Source organism: Metopolophium dirhodum, chromosome 5 (genome assembly GCF_019925205.1).
Source record: "Metopolophium dirhodum isolate CAU chromosome 5, ASM1992520v1, whole genome shotgun sequence".
Classification (NCBI taxonomy): domain Eukaryota; kingdom Metazoa; phylum Arthropoda; class Insecta; order Hemiptera; family Aphididae; genus Metopolophium; species Metopolophium dirhodum.
The window spans coordinates 20,827,442-20,845,399 of NC_083564.1; the positions used below are offsets into that span (position 1 = coordinate 20,827,442).

Here is a 17,958-nt window from a genome sequence, read left to right on the forward strand (position 1 = left end):
TGGATAGCCGATTTATCGCGTAGGTAACGAGTAACGACAATATTATATTATAATATCAAGGAGGAATTTGGAATGCCAATTAAACGAATTAATCTGTAAGGACACAATTTTGATGGTTTTATATGCCCTAGATCAATCGATTCATTCTCATGGAATATCTGCATGAGGTGGTGCCTATGAAGTGGAAAACGTTAGAAACAATTATAAATTCCGAGATGAGAATTGCACTTTTAATATAAGCATTGGAATCGATGTTGTGTTGGTGTGTATTGTGGGATAACTTAGAAAAGGTGGAACCCCTGAAGTGGAGAAAGATTTTAGAATAACGTATCTTAAGCAGTAACATATTTATTAACTCAGCCATTTAAGGTGTGACAAAGAGGAAGCTAGTAGTAGGTACGTTCTTCTGGAATACGAAACGAAATTACAGCAATAGGTATTAACTACTGATTGTCATCCATATTTTGATTTTAAAGAAGATGTATTAGTAATTTAACATTCTTATATAAATATAGCAGACTGCTCACTTTGTGAGTGGCCTTACGACACAGTTTACCGTTCAATACTCTTGTACATAGTTTGTATAGTTAAAAATTAAATTACTATATTTTTCAGTTAAAATAACTTCATTATAACTGGCGATGTCAATCCTTGTTTTCACGTGCTGTAGAAATTCCTCATAGTCTTCTGGGATATCCAATTTTTCATAATAATGATCAGCAAATGTGAATTACCGCATAGTGTATGAAAAATAAAAGATTATAACTTTTGTATTTTGTACGTTGTGATACGTTTTTACATAATAAGAAAGTTAGTAATCAATAATGTAACAGAGAATATATTTTATTCGAAAATAGACGTCTATATTCCTTAAATTTAAGAATATTACCCCTCTTAATTACTTACTAAATTGCAGTATGAAATTCAAATTATAAAATCCAGTGTCAGCTGTAATAATATATTGTCATACGTACATTACTCACTTAAGTTTAACGCAGATTTATGGACGGTTTAAAATATTTAATATCAATAGGTGTTTGGTACAATGTATAATTATATTATACAATCGTTATAAAATAGTTTTACCTATTTTATCTGGTTAAATATAAAAACAATTGTTAAAATATGTATCTGATAGGTAATTCATAAAAATAACAAATTGGATTACCAACAGTTACTGATAGGCACCATTAACATATACTTATATTCAAACCCAATTTTTACTAAAAAAAAAGAAAGAAATTGTTTATGAAAATTATAATAAAATAAAATATAAATCTAAAAATAATCAAAGCTAATATAATTTTTACTAATATGAAGTCCCTTACCTTCACATTCTAATAAACAAAATATACTACAATAAGTTATTTAGCTCAAACATGAATATTATTTTGACTCATGCAATTATAATTTTATTTTTGTTTATTTATATAATTGACATTTGTTATATATTTTATTACTATAAACTTTTACAATCAGTAGAAAATAATATATACATATTTAAATTATTCACGAATATATTTATAGCAAAAACAAATCATTGGCACGAGAAACGCTTGGCGGGAAAGCTAGTAATATGTATATTATTTATAAACCTGAATAGGATTAATCCTTCTTATTTGTTGCCATCTCCAGTGAAAGAACGTTAGGCTCCTCAACTACCTCAATCCTAATCAGTGGATATAACTATTTTTAGTCACCCATTTTCAAAAGGAAAAAGTCCTATACTATAAAATGAACTTTTCGAGAACCCATGGAGCCCCCTAGGTATAGGTAACCCATGGAACAGAAAACGCCGGTCGGCGTAAAAAATTAAACACTGCTCCTTCTTCACAATCCGTTTGGGCAGTTCCTTTCGATTCCTTAGCGCGTTAAATCGCGTACCTTTGCCACAGCGGCGGTCAGTTTTCAAATTTTTAGAAAATAAAAATTTTTTCGAAAAATGTTACGCTTTTTACGCCGTTTTTTGCACTTTTGACATTTTCTCGTCCCCATTTTCACATACTTCGATTGTTTTAAAAAGGTGCCGATGCGCGGTTTGTACGTGATATCGGTCTATAGCCATCGCAATCCAAGCCAGCGTTGGTCGTTATTATGTTTTTTTCGTCTTTCTCGATTCTTTTCAGTCGCTGTTTGCGCTTTATTGGTTTAGTTTATTTCTTTTGAAACAGGTGGATATGGTTTGTACACTTTAAAATTCATGTTCACGAAATGTCAGTTGACCTTCATTCCAACATAACTGATATATACTGTTTTTTTTTTGATTCAATAAATATTGCAATATATTATTGGAGAAATATTGTTTTGTTAACGTAGGTATAATGATTAACGTAAACACAATTTTGTGGTTTGATTTAAAAATAAATTTATCATTCAAACATACATTATAATAATGTAATAATAATAATAACAGTCAGATCATTGAATAAATTAAAATTAAATATTAATGTTTAAACATTGTGTAGATACATCGAATTATATGCGTTTACCTTAATGTATATTAAATATATAGGCTTACGTCGCTCCGTAGACACACATTTTAAGTGTTGAAGTTTTGACGGTTGTTGTCAACACAAATTGTGGCTCGGTAAGTTAGGCGTAGGCTCCCCAAACATAGGTTGTAAGCAGGTCCTGGTTAGAATCCGTCGTACGCCCTCTCCGGGCGGCGACTGTCTATGCCGTATGGTGTGCCGCGCGACTTTTTTGCCTTTTTTTCACGTTTTTTTTTTCATATAAATATACATTACAGGTAAATGTTTATATGTATTGTATTGATTAATATATTATGTATCTATATGTTATTTATATGTTATTTTATTCGGAATTATTATTGCATTTTTCTCAACATTTTCATTATTATATATCATACAATAAATACATATTATATTTGTTTGTATGTAGGTATATTGTTTTAGTTTGTATTTTTCGTAAATTATTTCGTAGGTTGTATGATAGGGTTTTCACTTATAGCCACTCGACGTCGGGTCTGCAATCCACCGCAGGTTACCTGATTTGTTGTAGCACATTGACTTGACGAAGTCGGATTGCCTACCTAGGTAGCTAACGTCTTGAAAGTTAATCGATTTTGACTTGAGATGACTGACTTGCTACACACTCCAACACGGTTTTACACTTTACACTTTTTACATAAGTAAAAGCAACAGACATACGACGGCACATACCACTCTATCCAACTTAGACGGATTGCTTATTTTTTTTTCGTTTTAGACGGGTGATGACTGAATTGCTAGACACTCCAACATGCTGGTTTTCGAATTTACATTTTTATACATATACAAAAAAAAACTGGATATACGCTGGGGGATAGTATCATTGAATTGCCGACTTTAATGTGCCGTGGGAGATTTCTTGACACTGGAACTCGATTTTCAAACTTTTCCACCTTCGAAAAGAGACCGCCAATGAGCCAAAGAGCCTTATCAAAAATTCTTATCACAAAATCAACTCCGATTACCAAAATCACCTTATATATAAGTTCGACATTTATAATTCGACGGTGTCTCCAAAATCAATACTTACTTACAACTAACACGGGGGTCTAACTATATTTTCCATTCTTCAGTTACCTACGCTACTAACGTGGTCGGCAATCCACCGCAGGTGTATTTCATACCTGGTGATATACGCTTCTCATTATGTCCGCGATTCAAAGCAGTCGGATCGCGATGTAATTTGATGACTGATTGCTAGACAATCGAATACATATAATATATAAGCCTTATCTCCAATCAATATCACAAATCCTGAACTTTTATCTTACAACTGTCGCAACTTTTATAATTCAAACGACTCTTACTTCAAAATCTGTACCCACTCTCAGCGAGTCCAATGGCCCTCGAGTTTCACTTAGAGCTAGTATAATATAATGTTATTAAGTAAAACAAACTATCAACATAGTCATCTAACAATTGTAATCATTTACATTCAAACATTATTTTATTAAATTTTTAGCATGAAAAATTTATGTTATCAATTACAAATACCTATTTTATTATACAATTAATATTATGTCGCGAATAATAGTAACTATTTAATGAACCATCACTTTTATAATAGGTATAATGTGTATTCTGCATACCTAATATAATAATAACATTATAATATAAGTATTATGTTTATTAATTAATACATTTTTGTATATTTTAATGCAATTACAAAATAATTGTTAGTTGTTACCTTCCACTGATCCGTTACAGTATATTATAATATCAAATGGCACAGTTAATATTGTTAAAGCTTTATATGAAATCAAAGTTAATGTTTAGATAAGTACCTACAAAAAACGAGTGTAAACTTTTTTTTCTTGTCATTGTTTTTTAATTTTGTACTTTTTTCATTGGTTTATTTTTCTCCAAATATACATACCTTTATGAACAATAACCGTAGTTTTCCCACAGTTTTTAAATTGCTTAACGTTTATAATATTTCAGCTCAGGTATTATATTATATTATTATACTCGAGTAATATTTGTAGTTTGTACTTTGTACTTTATAAATTATAATTTATAATTTTATATGGATCACTTCATTGTATAGTGTTATCTTGCAACTTTTGGTTTAACAGGTAGTGAGAACTATATAATTAGGCAACCGCTCGACTGTACAGTAGCAGGTAGGTCACTTCAAGGGCGGTGCGTGTGAAGCCACTAGGGAGGAGGCGTATTTGTATTTTTGATATACTTACAATTTACTTACATATCTAATTTATTTTTTCCTATTGCTTGGTACATGAGAAGTAATTATAAGTTCTATAAAACTTATACCACAACAGTATAACATAAACATATAGGTACTTAACAATAAAAAATTATTTTTTATTCAAACCTAATTAATAGCCAAACATCAAACATATTATTATACATTATAAAACTAACTTTTTAATTATATTATATATATATATAAATATAAGTAATAAGTCTATTTATTTGTCTATCCGGCATTTATGTCTGAATTTCAATAATAGTGTTTTTTGCGTCATCGATCATTTTTTCGGTGAACAAAATCGTGAACGTCGTGAACTCAAAAATTGTTATGACAGTAAACAGTTTTGACATAAAATAATCGCCAAAACGATTTTTAGTAAGCTGTTTGCTCATTAATATTTTTAGTTTTTACTCGGCCCAAGTGGGGAAGGCGGCCACCTAAGCACACCCCCGTAAGACCGCCACTGCAGTGGCGAATTAACCATCTCGGCGCCCTGAGGCACACTCAGTGTTTACCACCCACCTTTTTCTAATACTATCCAAAATCTAGGAAAAAAATACCCAAAGCTATACCTAACCGTATTGCAGTTGGGTACAGCTGTCAAAAATAATAATTAATAATAGTAAAAATATATACAATTTGGATTATAATTACTATATTATAATAATATTCATAAATAGGTAGGTATATATTATATTATATGATTCTGCTAAATAAATATTTTTTTATTTATTTATAAACAGATAGGTATACCCTTTAGTAATAAAAATTTAAAGTACAGTAAGTTGAATCTCAATTTGACAAATATTATACTGAAATTAAATTATATTATATTATAAATGAGTTATTATTTTTAAAATTAATCGTATTCCTATTTATGAACCCTAACATCTTAAGCGATTTTTTAACTTAAGTATTATGTAATTATATACTACGATTATCAATTTTATAGTAAAAGTCATAAATAATAACATGATCTAGACGAAAAAAAGTAATACGTAACACCACAATTATTTATATTTAGTGGGATGTAATTTCAACGACTTTTATATAAGTAAAAATTTTGTTTAGATTTTACTGTAAAATTAGAGTATCAATAGTCAATCATATTATATAGCATTATAATAGCCCATCCCAAAAATTATTTCTATATACTTCACTGGAGTAGTAGAGTGGATTGACTTATTATAAAATTTAAATTTAAGATTATTATCTAGGCAATATCATAGGGTCAATTAGTATCATAGACGTATATTGGATAATACGGTTTGAAAATAATCTTATCTTTTCGTCGAACGGTCGAACATTCAAACGCGTAATGACATTGGGTACGCGTATTGGCGTATTACGTAATAATGCATGTTATAACTAGAAACAAGCAAATCAACGTTTCAAGAATAGGTTCCCGCCAGAGATTTAAATTATTAAATTTTCAGATAACAAAAATGATGAGTAGCCCAATAGAATGTCGGTAATCTTTTTTTTTTTGAGAATAAAAATAATATAACATAAAAAATTTGCCATCCCCTACAAGTTGCCGCCCTAGGCTCGAGCCTCTTAAGCCTAGTGGTTAATCCGTCACTGCGCCACTGGGTCACTGCAATGTACCTAAATGTTAAATTTGAATTCTATAAAAAAATTTGCATATTATGAAAAACGATTACGCATCTGATCATTTTTACTGAATATATAAAAAATTTCGTTCGCATTTTTCATGGCTCAGTTCTATCACAAAAAATTCTGTCACGAAATACACTCAATTTTACATGGATAATGATTTTCGCACGCAATTTGGAAACTCCGATATAGGATATAATAGGTATCGTTGAACACAATGTTGCAATTTAAATACAAATCCACTACAAAAATGTACCTTATATATTAAAAGTTAATTATAATATTTAAGCCTTATCATGATAATATACATATTAATGGTTTTCAGGGTTTTGTTAATAATATTATATTATATTTTACAAACGTTTATAATGCGATTAAATAATAGGTTTACGTAATAGTTAATACATATTGCATGCTTTATTAATACAGGTGTAACAAACATCATTTGATTTATCGGTTCATTGACTTTGTGGACCGATCGAAATCGATTTTTCCAATTTTTACATGGATATTGATTTTTGTACGCAATTTGGAAACTCCGATATATAAGAACACTATTATAATATATATATATATATCTGTATGGTAAAGTAATAAATTATAATTTCGTTAGAAAGGCACAGTGAATGGTGTTACCTAATGTTTGTTAATATATGAAATTGTTAATTTTGTGTTTTTATGGCAAATATTTTTATAAAAGTCAGATAATTAAAAACGAGTACCTAGGTATAAAGACATTATTTAATAATACCTTAGAACTTTAAACATTATTCAAAAGAAAAAATACATGAAAACAACCATATTTCTTATTTCTCAATAGGTATCGTTGAACATATCTTTGAACATAATGTTGCAATTTAAATACAAATCCACTATAAAAATGTACCTTATATATTAAAAGTTAAGAACTTATGATGTCTGATGACTTTGCACTGTTTCCAACACGTCATGATATTATGATGTACCTATCAGTGTTTTTCACCATACCTCTTAAACATATTATGTGTAATACTGTATATTAGTATACTTAATGTATATACATATATATATATTATGCATTACTAGCACGCTGTATAATACGATGGGAAACTACATTAATTATAATATTTAAGCCTTATCATGATAATATACATATTGGTTTTCAGAGTTTTGTTAATATTATAGTGAATAGGTACTGATATTACCTATATTATATTCTACAAACGTTTTATAATGCGATAAAATAATAGGTTTACGTAATAGTTAATACATATTGCATACTTTATTAATACAGGTGTAAGAAACATCATTTGATTTATCGGTTCATTGACTTTGTGCACCGATCGAAATCGATTTTTCCATTTGTACGAATAAAAGAGGTTAAATAAAATAATATAATTATCACACTAGTCCACCAATCATTGGCGCAACTAGGGGGGTACACCACTGAGTTTAAAATGCGCACCCCCAAAATATAAAAGACTTAATCTATTATATTTTGATTATGTTGAAGTAAAAATTATCAATAAATACAAAAATGTTGTACCATACTGTATATTGAGGAATATAATAAGTGGATACTTCACTATTATGTTCCGACATTCCCCGTTATAACAGTATAACAATAAAATATTATGTAGATTGATAAATATTGATAAATATGTAATATTTTATAGAACTTATAATTGCTTCTTATGTACCAATCAATAGGAAAAAATAAATTGGATATGTAAGCAAATTTTAAGAATATCAAAAATACAAATACGTCTCCCCCATTGTGGCTTCTCATGCACCGCCCTTGAAGTGACCTACCTGATACTGTATAGTCGAGTGGTTACATAATTATATAGTTCAGTATGTTGTTATATTGATGATAATGTAAGTTTGTGCGTAAAACTGGCAATTGAATATTATATTTTATATCTACGCTTATACCGTCCAAAAGGTCTAATAGGTTATAGTATATCTATTAATTATTTTAATATATAGATAATAATTATAAGAAAATAAATGACTGCCGATAAAGAGTAATAGGAACTATACCTAAACTCTCGTCTCCCTCTCAATACAAAATGTAATCGGTTTGATTACCGAATATGCTCATACCTAGCTATCTATACATTACAGACAAACAAAGGTCACTTGTAACGGAAGTGGGATTTGCGATTATAAATTAGTTCATCAATTTGAATTCTGAATTGTTGATAGTCACACAAACTCGATAAAGACTAATATTTATTGTTCAGTAACTACTTACAGTGTCTCTTAAACGTTAACCTAACGTCGACCATATATTCTATCGTAAGTTAGACGATAATAGATATTAAAGTATTTTATTAGAATATTAATTCTAATAGTTTCATGCGAAATGAAGAATCTTAAAGGCATACAATGCATATTTATGCTGTTTATAGTATGCATTGTGCGTTTAGGATGTTGTGCACCGCAAATTGGAGGTAAGCTTATAATCGTATTTTAATATTACGTATTGTTAATTATTTTACAATGCCATGTCATGTTAATTACTTTTTTGTATCATTCTTACAACAAAAGTATAACCTTAAACACCAACCTAAATGCTTTTTTTCTTACTAGCTTTTAACCTACTATATTGTTTGGATAGGGTTCGAACGAAACAATTTTAGACGTGGGCGACGTTTAGGACTGGAATTCACCCAAAATGAATGTGGTTGTTTTATTAACATTATTTCGCGTACCATGCATTTACCATCATTGGCCTATTGTGACCTCCAAGTTATGTTATAAGGTTTATTTTATTTTAACTTTTTAACTTAAGTAGTTACTTTTGGATTTTCTTTAACTTAACTGTTAACTTACTAAATTTTTTTTTTAATTAACGTGAAATTAACGAATTCATTTTTCATTTTAAGAAGTAAGGTTAATTTATTTAGTTTAATTTTATCGCATTTCACTATTTTAGTCTATTTCGTTTTCATGACAAAAAATATTTACTATGAACTGTTTAAAGTTAAAACATTTAAATTGTATATTATTCTAATCTAGCTTATATGGAAATAATGTATAAAGTACAAACACTAGTCTATAATATTAGTTTTGGGGTTTGAAAAAAATAAATTATGCAAGCGTTATATAAACAAATTAACTTTTTTTAACTTGATAAAAAGTTAACAAAAAGTGTGTATTTGACTCAACTGAATTAAATTATAATTAGGTAATAAAAAGTTTCTAAAAGTAAATACTATATAAATTGTACGTACTACACGCGGAACATTCACTCCCGAGTTTTTCTCCGACCGCCTCTATAACAGTTTTTAACGTTCTTTGTTTCTACCGATTCATAAAAAGTGCGCGTTCAAATTAGTGTCGCTTTCGAGTCGATTTGACCAAAATTTTACTCATAAGGGTCGTTTTAGCGACCCAGACTTTATACACGGCCGTAGTAGTAAAGTCAAACGTAAGTCTTATCTTTCTTTTTATCGATACGAAGGTCGTAAACTCGTAACACCGAAAGTGTTATGTTGCACCGCAATGCAATTAACTTATCGATGTGATTAGATCCATCTCTCACACGCTTTATACACTAGTTGTATAATAATTCCCTATATACAGAGCGATATAGTTACCGGCTTCATATAACCTAATCGTAAATTTCGTATCCGAACTTTGGCAGACGCTTCATCGATTATAAAATTTATTATAATATCACGATTCGGAAAAAAAAAATCATCAGCTGTAGGACAGAATAGATACTAGTGCTAGCACAGCCGCGATCTCCGAACCAAAAATCGAATGCCAAGGCTGCGGTAAAAAATTTGTTTCTCTAAACAGCCATTTAGCTAGGGCATCTGGTCCATGCGTGATAATCAGAGTGCAAAGAATAATTGATAATACACCCATGGCCCATCAGACCACTCTGCCCACTCCACAAATATGGATACACTAACAAATTCACACAATACAGCGGAGCTATTGAATGTGAACATTTTAGTGAAGGAATAAGAACAGGTTTTCACAAAGATTAATAAATATACATTAATGTTTTTCCCTTGCAATTTAGCCCATTTTACTCGTTGGTTTCCATATTCTTTGTTGTCTGCTTACAGATTATGTGACCAATATCATAACTATTCCTCCAGTCGATCAAACCAAAGGCATTGAAACATATTCGGCCGCTGAAAGTAAGTGGTTACATATTTTAACTATAATTTGTTATTTCTAATATAGTAAATAATTATTGAAATTTTTTTTAAATTTTGAATAAGTGTGCAGCTATTACTCGCAATTAATTTACAAATATATAAAGGATTCAACATTATCTGATGATAAGGATATATTAACCAATAATTATCCATCAAACATACCTAAAAAGAAGCCAAATGTTAAAGACGAAAGGGCTGCATCAAGAGAATTTTTGCACATGGTAATGTAGAAATAATAATATGTAACACATCGATTGTAGAAATGTATTAATGGTTTTATATTTTATTTAAAAATTGTATAGGCTTTGTTGGGTGATAGCAATGGTATTTGGCTTTACAGTGGATCATTGATCAGCAACAGATGGATCCTGTCCGTTGCGCACTTTGAACGAATATTCAACAATCTGTTAGTATATGATATTATATAAACATTATTATATTAAACTTAAGCTTCTTCAGAACAGTAAAATGACTAAAATAATATTAATTATACTTGATATGAACAAGGGTGGATCCAAAATGGGTGTTGTGTCGATTACTCCATAATTTCTCAAAAAAAAATAGTTTTACGTCTATACAAGCGTAATGCGTAATAGTTAGTATAATCTTTAATTCGGGCCTTCGACACTTAACTAAAAGAGTGACAAAACAAAGTGTTATCGTACATGTGTCATACTTTCGACATATGCACGTACGCATGTCAATAACTTGGTTATAATATAAAAATCACCATACGAATTTTCGATATTCGAACATTCTGGATAGTATCTTCTAGGTATATACGCGCGTCTATAACCTAGGTACAAATAAAGTAAATTTTGATAAATTGTATAATGCTTACCTAAATTATTGCTGAAGTACGCGCTGGGCACGTCTGAGAGATCCGAACTATTTGTCGGAAACCGATGATGTCACACCAATGGACTACCAAATCGATCAAATTGTAGTGCACCCGGATTTTCAAGTACCGTCATTGTACAACGACATAGCGTTGTTCCATTTGGACCAGGAAGTGAAGTTTTCGGCGTACGTGCGGCCCATTTGTCTTAACGCAGATCCAAACTGGCAGTCGAGTCACTCGTCGTCTGTGATAACACCTGGTTGGGGACGGAACCAACACGGTTTGTTTACTATCATTGGCTTAATACGAACATCGTCCAGAGCCGTACCGAATAAGTGTGGCCATTAACGAGATAAAAATTTAAATTTATGTTAAAAACTTTATTTTATTTTAACTTTTTAACTTAACTAGTTACTTTTCGCTATTCACTAACTTAACCGTTAACTTACCAAATTTCTTTTTTAATTAACGTGAAATTAACGAATTCATTTTTCATTTTAAGAAGTAAGTTAAATGTATTTATTTTGTTTTTAATTTTATTATATTTCACTATTTCTGATTATTTCGTTTTCATATCAAAAAATATTTTCCGTGAAATACTTAAAGTTAAAAATGTATATCATTTGAATCTGACTTATATGGAAATACTGTATTAAGTATGAACACTATAGTCTATAATTTATTAAGTTTTGGATTGGAAAAAAATTAAGTACGCTAGCGTTGTATAAACATATTAACTTTTCTTTTAACTTCATAAAAAGTTAACAAAAATTTGTATTAACTTTTAATTTAACTAAGTTAACCTACCTATAGTTAAATTAACTTTTAACTTTTAACTTTTTGTTATTGTTGCATATTGACTTAACTTAACTGAGTTAAAAAAAAATCATTAACTGGCCCAGCTTTGGCCGTAGATAATGGTGGAGGTGGTTTGGGAGGAGGAGCACTGCTGAGAAATTCCAAAAGTTTTTATTGTTATAAATTATAATATTTATTATTATTAATTACATAATTATATGTTTGAAACAACATTTTTATTATATCTAATTTAAAAAAATATAATAAAAATATTTTTGAAGCTTACGCTTCCCTCGATCGTCAAAATTCTAAATAACCTACACATATACTTAGAAATAGGGATGTCTTAAACTGTATATATATTTTAAGCTCCTTTCACTAAAACTATTAATAGGGCCCTTACTCCTGAGTCGTGATTATTAATTTTTAGAATAATGTCAAACGCATAATGATTATAAGTAAACTGTTTTACAGGTGGACCATGGGAATGGGATGCATTGAATGCATTTAGTTCAGGTCTGTTAAAGGTTAATTTGGACGTCATCTCGGTGGACTTGTGCAAGATCAATTACAATGTATCGTCTGGTAGGCCCCAAATGATGAACGGAATAGTTGAAGACGAGATGATATGCGCGAGTGTTGTGGATGGCGAAGAAGACCCTTGTGTGGTAAATTACATGTTTTTCTTTTTCACGCTGTAAAGTTTTAAGATGAATTTCCATTTAAAGAATTTGTTGTATCCATCTTACAGCAAATACGCTTTGTAACATACCAAATTTAGGCTCAGCAGATCACGTTGACCTTCGTTAGGTAAAATAAAATTCAGTGTAAATCGACTTATTATGAAACTTGATGGTAAGACAATTATCTGTGTTTGTATGTGGGTTTTTACGATAATTCAATTTATTAGAAAGTCTTGGGTATAATATATCATATGAAAAACACTCATAACACACTAAAACCTGAACTACTGTAAGAAAAGAACCACGTACAAACACAGATAAGTTCTTACCATCAAGTTTCATAATACGTACCCTACGACAAATGTTCGTGCCCGTGCACTCCTCCGCACCAATATAAACGTACACAATTCCATGTATCTTTATAAACACGTTTGAAGTATTTCATATTTGATTAAATTTGTCCATATATTATAGCATCAAATGTTTAGAAAGTAAACGATACCGTTATATCAACTGTCAATTTCTTTCGAAATTTTAATTTAAAAGCAATCGATAATAATTAGTATTTTTTAATTTGTTTTGGATATTTTATTGTATTTATTGTACTCACAGTTACACATTGCTCATAGTAGGAATATAATAATGCCTATATCCAACCCCTTAAAAATAGTACACATTCAAAAGTCTTAAGATTGGATTCAATTTGGCTATATTTCGCATCAAATTCATATGAAGTAAAAGATAACGTTAAATCCACCACATGCTCTTTCGTCGATTTCTTTCAAAATTTTAATTTAAATTCTTTTAATATTTATTTTATTTTAATAATTCTTTATTAATTTGCTTTGTATTTTATATTTTTTTTGTTTTGTTAAACTCGCTCTAAAATCGTTACGTTTATCGCAAGGTGTAGAACCGAATGGTCATCATATTGTAGTACTTCAGAGGTGGATTTTTAAATTTATTTTGCGGGTATGTGGTCCCGAACAATAATATTTACATGAGAGGTATTATTTAATAATAAACAATGTTGGCTGTATTTTTTTAAAATAAAAAATATCGTTGCTTTTGGTCGGGAAGGTCCGGTACCATTGGACATACTCTTGTATATCCTCCACTGGTATAAAGTATCAACAGTCATCCGTTTTAACTATTTTTCTTCGATTTTGTCACACAGGGCTTTGGTGGTAGTTCTCTTCAAATTGCGCACGCCAATTACACGTTCATGTACACGCAAGTAGGCGTCTCATCAGCCGGCAAGGAGCGGTGCGCCACGAAAGATTTTCCATATTTTTACATGAGAGTGTCCAAGTATTTGCCATGGATCGAACGATTCGTTTGGCCCAAGTCTGGCTGAAATCATCATACCCATATAGATGAACATCACTTTGCATTGTACTCACGAATAAATATGAAAACCTTTAATATATGTAGCAGTTTTTAATTATTAGTGTAATATTTTTCCGTTTCTGATTATTTTTAATCGACATCGGGTCTGACTAGGTATTTGTAAAATTTTTTTTTAATGTTCACGCAAATCATAATAACACCTACATTGTTTTTTAGTTGTTGTTATTTTTACTGTCGTGACAATTATTTCCATAAGACGTAGACTACATAATATACGAATACCTATGCGATAAGAAAATAATATAATATGAACGTGTATGATGTAAATGTAGATATAGTACTTTGCTTTGTAAGTTTAAATCTGAATAAATTGACGTCAGCTATTTACCTGCGGTGTTTGTTGTAAGTTATTAACAACTCATTAACTAAAACCATTTAATAACGTTTTATTATTATACATGGAATTATATAGGAGATTTGGCAATAGACTTGACTTATTATCGATGCCAAAAGCTCAACTATTGGTGGATTTAATGATAATAATACTGAATTATTCGTAAAAAAAATCTCTACCAAAATAATCGTTATATCAACTGTGATTAATCATTTAGAAACAAAATGACTGTTTAATAACCGATTTATCATTATTTTAGTAAACATATGCCGAACAATTTACCGTAATAATATGAATAATATGAATAAAATAAAAATTGTATTAATTATAATAGCGAATAGCCTACTACTTGGTGCAAAGCTAGGATTTTACCAAAACACGTAAATTTAGGAGCATCTAAGTGGATAGCCGATTTATCGCGTGGGTAACGAGTAACGACAATATTATATTAGGCTTTATCGGAATAAACTAGTTTTTATTATTTATTAAACCTATCTTTAATAGTATTTTTCTAGTTGTTAGAAATTTTTATATGATACGATGTATACCTACGTCTTTCTTAGGGACATTTTAGTAGACGAAAAGCACTGACGTCCTTTCATTTTATACTATTTTACTATATTTTTATAAATAATTTTATTTATTATTTGTATATTTACCTACCCTATTTTACAGGCTATATTTTGTAACCGTGTATATATTAACATGTGAGGGCAACTGGTATATTTTTAAAATCCCGATGAAAACCGTGGGGGGCAACTGGTCAACACCCCGCCAGTCTTTCCTGGTTATATTATTACATATATGTAAGGTATACAAATAAATGTATTAATGAAAACAGAGTGAACATGAATGAAAAATAGAAGAAAAAGCTTCTGGCGGTGATACATCGTCGAGATAATCATGTGGGCTATTCGAATGATGAAAAAGATACTTGTGGGAACGTAAGTTGCATTTTAATTATTGTGTTTCGTCTTCGACGTGTTAAGAGGACTATGCTGCACTTGTACACTCGCTATGTGTGTTTAACGCATAACTTACAAAAAATCTCTATCAAAATAACCGTTATTGACCGTTGTGATTAAACATATAGAAACATTATGACTGTTTAATAACTGATTTATCATTATTTTGGTAAACGTATCCCGAACAATTTACAGTATGAACGTTCAGATGGTAAGAACAGCCGTATAATGTTATACTTTATTATTATAATTTTTTATTATTATTATTATTTATTATAATTAATATTTCGTTTTAAATAAATATTTTATAATTAAAACTTAGAAATATGGGAGGCTTAAACTGCAGCCATATATTATATGTTTTATGCTCCTGTCGGTAAAACTGTAAATACGGTCCAGACTCCTGAGTCGTGATTATTTATTTTTAGAATAATGTCACAAAAGCATGATTACAATTAAACCGTTTTACAGGCGGACCAATCAGCTCGGATCTGTTAAAGGTTAGTTTGGACGTCATCTCGGCAATTATGCTTCGTTTGCAGATAAAAAACAGTTGATGCACGGAATAGTTGAAGAAAGCATAATATGCGCGGGCTATGCTGATGGCGAAAAAAACGCTTGTGGGGTAAGTTGCGTGACGTGTTTCTTGTTCACACGTTTTAAGAGGCATTTGCATTTAAGGTATTTGTTGTATCTTACAGGTGCCTAACATACGTATTATGGTAAATTTACGCTCAGCAGATCACGTTTGGCTTTTTAGGCAACTTAAAAATTAGTGTCGATCGACTTATCCTTATAAAACTTGATGGTAAGAAGATTATCTGTGATTACAGTATATATGTCGGTTTTTCACGTTTTTTACGTATTTATACCACGTACAAACTCATATAATGTTCTGACAGTCAACCGTCGAGTTTCATAATAAGTCGATTCTTTCTATTTATTAAACCATAGCGAAACTAAACGTGAGCGTAAATTTGGTATATTGTACGCACTTGTAAGACGAAGACGACAAATAATGTCCGTGTAGTGTAATCGTAAGAGGACTCACTGCAACCGTACACACGCATATAAACGTACACAATCCCATGTAAACATATTTGGTGGATCAGTAGGCCCTGTGTCGACTTTTGGAACAGCCATTACCACGCAATCGTTAATTTCGAAGTCTGGAACAGCTGCATGACTTGTCTAAAAAAGTGTATTATAATAATATTTTTATTTTATTTTTAAAATAATTGTGTTATTTAAAAATTTACCTCTAAAATTTTTTCATCAAACTAGAGCCTTAAATTTTAATCTGTTCCTTTTTCATGCATAGTTTACACATAATAGATCCAGCTTCATCTTGATTTTCAACTTCATGTATGTCAATTTCACATGTATGAAATGTATAATAATTAACTGTTGAGAATTGTAAATTTTCTTAATTTTCTTCAATTCCTTCAATTTCTTCTTCAGTCGTAATAGTCCGTAACCAACAACTGGTATAAGACAGACTGGCACATTATTGTCAACGGGATTTCGGATCATACACTATCTGTATATTACTATGTATATCTGTACAATAATTTTCAATTACTTGATATCTTATCTTGAAATTACCTGATCGACTGACGAACCAGTTTATACAGTGTACAAGTTACAAATTATATCAAGCAACTTTTATATTTATTTTATACACAATTACCTAGTGCAAATCGTACAATAACCCAGTGTCAAAAATACTCGTATTTAATAGTAATATTACATCAAGATGTGCCTGTTTTAAAAAAAAAAAAATGTTGCGCAATAGTCGTTGCCATAACTCTGAACAATGTAAATATAAATAATAAAATATAAAATAAAGCTTAAGAAAACTTTTAATTTAATTTTTATACTTCATTACTTAGTGAATGTCATTAGTGGATGACTTCTCACCTCAAGTATAGCCTGTTATAATTAACTCTTACCATATAAGTTTATTGTGCCCCTAAGGTACAGACTATTTATCCCAAATAAAAATAATAAAAAAAAAAAAAACTTCATTGTGTAAGGTTACCTATATTATATTATTTAATTATTATCATATTATACACAATCAGTGGCGCCGAACCCTATATTCAGGTAGGGCATCTGCCCTACCTCATACTATTTTGGTAGTGGGTGGGTGGTGCAGTGGTTGGGTCAGCGAGTTTATTATAAGTTATAGTAAATTATAAATAAAAATAGTTTATAATTAAGTCTTTAGTATTAAGGTAGACTTATTTATGTAGCCTAAAGCCTAAAACCACAATAATATTATAGTTAATAGATATATACATAGGTATACGATGATAATATTATTATATCATTAATTTTGTTGTCAATGTTTGGTATATAATATACTTATCTATGGTTTGGTTATTATGGTCCATGTGTTTAAGTGGCTTAGTCAGTGTTAACA

At 30.1% G+C, this 17,958-nt stretch overlaps 1 protein-coding gene and 1 long non-coding RNA gene across 3 annotated transcripts; one reads left to right on the forward strand and one right to left on the reverse strand.

Annotated features, from left to right (window-relative positions):
* Positions 1–8,437: 8,437 nt before the first annotated feature.
* On the forward strand, positions 8,438–14,561 carry LOC132945536 (venom protease-like). Of its 2 annotated transcripts, XM_061015310.1 has the most exons (8): positions 8,438–8,777; positions 8,945–10,308; positions 10,407–10,481; positions 10,566–10,723; positions 10,805–10,908; positions 11,361–11,623; positions 12,616–12,809; positions 14,002–14,561. In XM_061015310.1, coding segments are annotated over exons 3-8 (900 nt in total). In that variant the 5' UTR covers positions 8,438–8,777; positions 8,945–10,308; positions 10,407–10,480; the 3' UTR covers positions 14,182–14,561. The 2 variants fall into 2 exon arrangements, with proteins under 2 accessions (XP_060871293.1, XP_060871292.1); XM_061015309.1 differs by lacking the exon at positions 8,945–10,308.
* Positions 14,041–17,001, reverse strand: LOC132945537 (uncharacterized). Its single transcript, XR_009664581.1, has 3 exons — positions 16,793–17,001; positions 16,529–16,724; positions 14,041–14,177 (listed from the first exon to the last, which is right to left on the reverse strand). It is a non-coding gene; the product is annotated as an uncharacterized LOC132945537 (long non-coding RNA).
* Between the last annotated feature and the right edge of the window lie 957 nt (positions 17,002–17,958).

What these genes read in the sequence shown, in the direction of transcription:
- LOC132945536 (XM_061015309.1), top strand. Translation starts at nt 8,690, where the DNA reads ATGAAGAATCTTAAAGGCATACAATGCATATTTATGCTGTTTATAGTA. An exon ending in GAACGAATATTCAACAATCT is followed by an intron (nt 10,909 to 11,360) that starts GTTAGTATATGA and finishes TTATTGCTGAAG; the next exon opens with TACGCGCTGGGCACGTCTGA. An exon ending in GCGAAGAAGACCCTTGTGTG is followed by an intron (nt 12,810 to 14,001) that starts GTAAATTACATG and finishes TTTGTCACACAG; the next exon opens with GGCTTTGGTGGTAGTTCTCT.